Source organism: Taudactylus pleione, unplaced genomic scaffold (assembly GCF_031769625.1).
Source record: "Taudactylus pleione unplaced genomic scaffold, aTauple2 ptg000230l, whole genome shotgun sequence".
Lineage (NCBI taxonomy): Eukaryota > Metazoa > Chordata > Amphibia > Anura > Myobatrachidae > Taudactylus > Taudactylus pleione.
Window position 1 is genome coordinate 422,501 of NW_028284632.1, and position 4,425 is coordinate 426,925.

General features: G+C 52.0%; 1 protein-coding gene across 1 annotated transcript in view; it reads right to left on the reverse strand.

Moving 5' to 3' along the window:
- CDKN2C (cyclin dependent kinase inhibitor 2C) overlaps positions 1–3,690 on the reverse strand; it is an 8,876-nt gene extending 5,186 nt beyond the window's left edge. The window contains exons 1-2 of the mRNA XM_088479345.1: positions 3,639–3,690; positions 276–492 (exon numbers count right to left, since the gene is read on the reverse strand). Of these exons, the coding sequence (XP_088335471.1) occupies positions 276–404 (129 nt within the window). The 5' untranslated portion in view covers positions 405–492; positions 3,639–3,690. The remainder of the gene's footprint in view (positions 1–275; positions 493–3,638) is intronic.
- Positions 3,691–4,425: the final 735 nt, after the last annotated feature.

A 4,425-nucleotide genomic window follows, 5' to 3' on the forward strand; every position in this document is an offset into this window, starting at 1 on the left:
TATTTTGCATTTCAGCGATATACATTTTCATTCTTTGGAGGGATCTGAGTTTGTCGCCAGTATAATTATCTGTTACAACGCGATTTATTAATCGCATAGGGACAAAGCAAAAAAAAAGATTGTGCCCCAAAGGTGGAGACACTTAACCCCTTGTGCCCACAGGCCTGCCAGACTTATCTCACAATTACAGAGGTTGACCTGACGCTGGCAGGGTAACCCCCCATAAGGCAGAGCTCACCTGTCCTGTACCCTGAACCCCAGGAGCTCACACTCACCTGCAAGGCTGTCCTGCCGAATCTATTGGGGACATCCACATTCGGCGCCCTCCGCAGCAGGTCCTGTAGCTGCTGCAGGTCCCCCCTGGCAGCAGCCGTTGAAATCAGGTCCGCAAGAGGGTCTGCCATGCTGGGCTGGGGTCCTGGGCACGGCTCCTGGGCAGGGCAGCGGGTTATTGGGGCATGGCATGAGCAGGCTGACAGCCGGGGATCTGAGCTAATAGGGGGATCGTAGTAAATACTCGTAAAAAAGTTGGTGCCAGGACCCGCCCCCGGGCACACGTGATGAGCAGATATTCCTGCAGCCTCCCCTCTCCTTGCTCTATCCCTCCTCTCCAATACCCTCTCCTTCCTTATGCTCTTTCCAGCACTTCGTCTACCTTGATCCATCCAGCAAGTCTCCTCTCCTGATACATCTAGTCTCCTCTTCTACATCCTCTACTGTAATCCCCAGCCTTTCCTCTCATTTGCAGCCTCCCCTCTCCTTGATCTATCCCTCCTCTCTAATATGCTCTTTCCTTGTGCTCTCCCTCAAGCAGCTCATCCCACCTGATCCATCCAGCATAGTCCCCACTTCTGCTACATCTGCAGACTCCTTTCCTCTTCTCTCTCCCTCATCCTCCATGGTAATCCCCATCCTCCATCAACCTCTAGTCTTACTGGACCTCCATTCACTCTCTCATCATACAGCCTCGTTAGTTTCGAACACTCTGCATGTTGCATATAGCTCTTGGCTTCTCTTGCCTCTCATAACTCATACATACAGCCTTTTTTCTTTTTACAAAACATCTGGTTCCCTCCAACTCTAATAATCCTCCAACTCCCCAATCTCTAATGCCTTAGGTTGTAGCCTATATTCCCCTCATTTCGTTTGAATTGCCAGCACCGACCATTTTATTTCCAGGAATTTAAGACTGTCGATTGGTCCTGAACTATGCTATGTTGGGCTATGTGGACAGATGAAGGCTGCGACTGCCAGCTGGATTTTTGGAAGATCAATATTGGGGGTCTGTAGACTGCACAATCCAGAGGAGTGGATGAAGCCTCCATAAATTCGTTTGAAGGAGAGTCAGCTGTACACGGGTATTACATATAGTCCCCAGAAGAGTGGATCCTATAGCCTCCAGTAATGTATACGGTACAGCCTCCAGAAGTGTGTAAAATACAGCCTCCAGTAAGTTTTATGATACAGCCTTCAGTAATGTAGACGGTACAGCCTCCAGATATGTATATAATACAGCCTCAAGTAATGTAGACGGTACAGCCTCCAGTAATGTATATGATACAGACTCCAGTAATGTGGATGGTACAGCCTCCAGTAATGTAGGCGGTACAGCCTCTAGTAATGTATATGATAGACTCCAGTAATGTAGACGGTACAGCCTCCAGTAATGTATATGATAGACTCCAGTGATGTGGATGGTACAGCCTCCAGTAATGTATATGATACAGCCTCCAGTAATGTGCATGATACAGCCTCCCGTAATCTGTATGATACAGCCTCCAGTAATGTGGATGGTGCAGCCTCCTCCAGTAATGTTTGAAACAGCCTAGAGTAATAATGTGTATGATGCAGCCTCCAGTATGGGGTCCAGGAAGTATAGAAAGAAACTACCTCCATTCCAATTCACTGCTGACTCTCCAACGATGTAGACACTCCACAGAACATTATATCCATATTATAATATATAGCCTCGAGAGTCTTCAATATACAGCCAGCAGAACGGTAAGTAGACAGTCTCCTTAACTGGAAGTAGTCTCCACAACCAATATTATTAGCGGGTAACATTATTATAATCTTCCCAGGTCAGATATAACCGTTTGCTGCTGTACCCCTATTAATACGGTTACTGCACATTCCCACTCCTGTGACGTGTACATGTTACCCCCTCCTATCAACTGCCTCCTAGAACCCGAAGTAACTGCTCTATTACGTCTCCATTATACTCACGGTCTACCCTGCACCCCTCAGTGCCCCTCTGCCACTACATGCCTGTTACTGCACAACCTCTATCCATGACCTGCAGTACAGTCCTCACCTTCTCTCTCCATCACTGCATCTCCGCTATCTAGTATCCCCCACTTGTGTCACTCACTGCACACATGCCACTATACCTCTTCTCTGTCCCACTCGTGTAATTACAGTCTCATCCTCTCACTAATCAGTATTTTTTCCCTCATCCATCCTCGTAACGTTTCGAAGTCTCCCAATTACACCAGGATCAGTCTCTATCCCTCCTTCCACTGATTTGTTGTCTCCCCCTCCTATCACTGATACCAAAACCTGTTCTCTCCCTCCTGATACTGCACTCTGCCCCCACATCACATGCCCTCTCGTGTCCCTGCAATCTCCCCCCATACCACATTCCTTATCCTGTCACTGCACTCTCCCCCATCCCTTCTCCTGCCACTGCACTCTCCCCCATCCCTTCTCCTGCCACTGCACTCTCCCCCATCCTCTCTCCTGGCACTGTACCCCCATCTCCTCTCCTGTCACTGCACTCACCCCTCACCCCCCCTCCTGTCAATGCACTCTCCCCCATCTTTTTGCATGTCACTGGACTCTCCCCCATCCTCTCTCCTGTCACTGCAATTAACCCTCATCCTCTCTCCTGTCACTGGACTCTCCCCCATCCTCTCTCCTGTCACTGCACTCTCCCCCATCCTCTCTCCTGTCACTGCACTCTCCCCCATCCTCTCTCCTGTCACTGCACTCTCTCCCATCCTCTCTCCTGTCACTGCACTCCCCATCTCCTCTCTCCTGTCACTGCACTCTCTACCATCCTCTCTCCTGTCACTGCACTCTCTCCCATCCTCTCTCCTGTCACTGCACTCTCCCGCATCCTCTTTCCTGTCACTGCACTCTCCCCATCCTCTCTCCTGTCACTGCACTCTCCCCCATCCTCTCTCCTGTCACTGCACTCTCCCCCATCCTCTCTCCTGTCACTGCACTCTCCCCATCTCCTCTCTCCTGTCACTGCACTCTCCCCATCTCCTCTCTCCTGTCACTGCACTCACTCCCATCCTCTCTCCTGTCACTACACTCTCCACCATCCTCTCTCCTGTCACTGCACTCTCCCCATCTCCTCTCTCCTGTCACTGCACTCTTCATACCACATTCCTTTTACTGTCACTGCACTCTCCCCATCACTACACTCCCCCACCCTCATACCTCAGCCCCCTCCTGACACTGCAGTCTCCCCATCCCCTCTCCTGTCATTGCACGCCCCCCCATCCCCACTTCTGTCATTGCACGCCCCCCCCCCATCCCCACTTCTGTCATTGCTCTCCCTTGTTAGTGCTGTGTATACACTGCAGATGGTTCTCCCAACAGCTGTCAGCCAGTTCCTGTACATACCATACCTGAGCCCTGCATGCAGCTGCCAGTGATCCGCGGTGCAGGGGATGTGCTGTCCGTGCCGCCATCGTACTGACAAATATCTCCAGAATTTATCCTACGGCTCACGCTGCCCCTCTCCCCCTCTGCCCCCATCCCGGACACCCCACTATGCCCCCTCCCTGACAACCTACCATACCCCCCCTGACATCTAACCATGCCCCCCTCTGCTTCCATCCCTGACACCCCACCATACCCCCCTCTGCCCCCCTTCCTGACACCGTACCATACCCCCCTCTGCAGGCTCTGCTCCCATCCCTGCCACTGTGACACCCCATCATAACCCCCTTCTGCTCCCACCCTTGACACCGCCATCCTCTTACCCCCTCACCCACTATTCCTGCAACAAGTTTCTTCTCCTGTTACTGATAGCAGCTCCCTAACTTACTTGTCTCTCTCCCCTTCTCACACATACACCTCACCCCCCTCTCCTTCTCCCCCCTGCCCTCTCCTCCCCTGGCCCTGTCTCCCCCTGCCCTGTCTCCCCCCTTCCATCTCACTCGCTGCCGGTTTCTTCGCTTCAGCTTTTTTTGAAAAGAAAAAAAAAAGAGCGCTCTTGCATGGCTCCGCCCACCACTGAGTCCCCTCCCAGTACACGCCCCCCTTCAACGGCACAAATTTAAGGAAGCCAGTGGCAGATAGGATTAGTGAAAACCGGACTAGATTCCGGAACGCCGGACCGGACCGGACCAGCTGCCTCTGCCGCTGTGGAAACGGGAGGTGTCAGTGACAGGCTGTCACCGGGAGAGATCA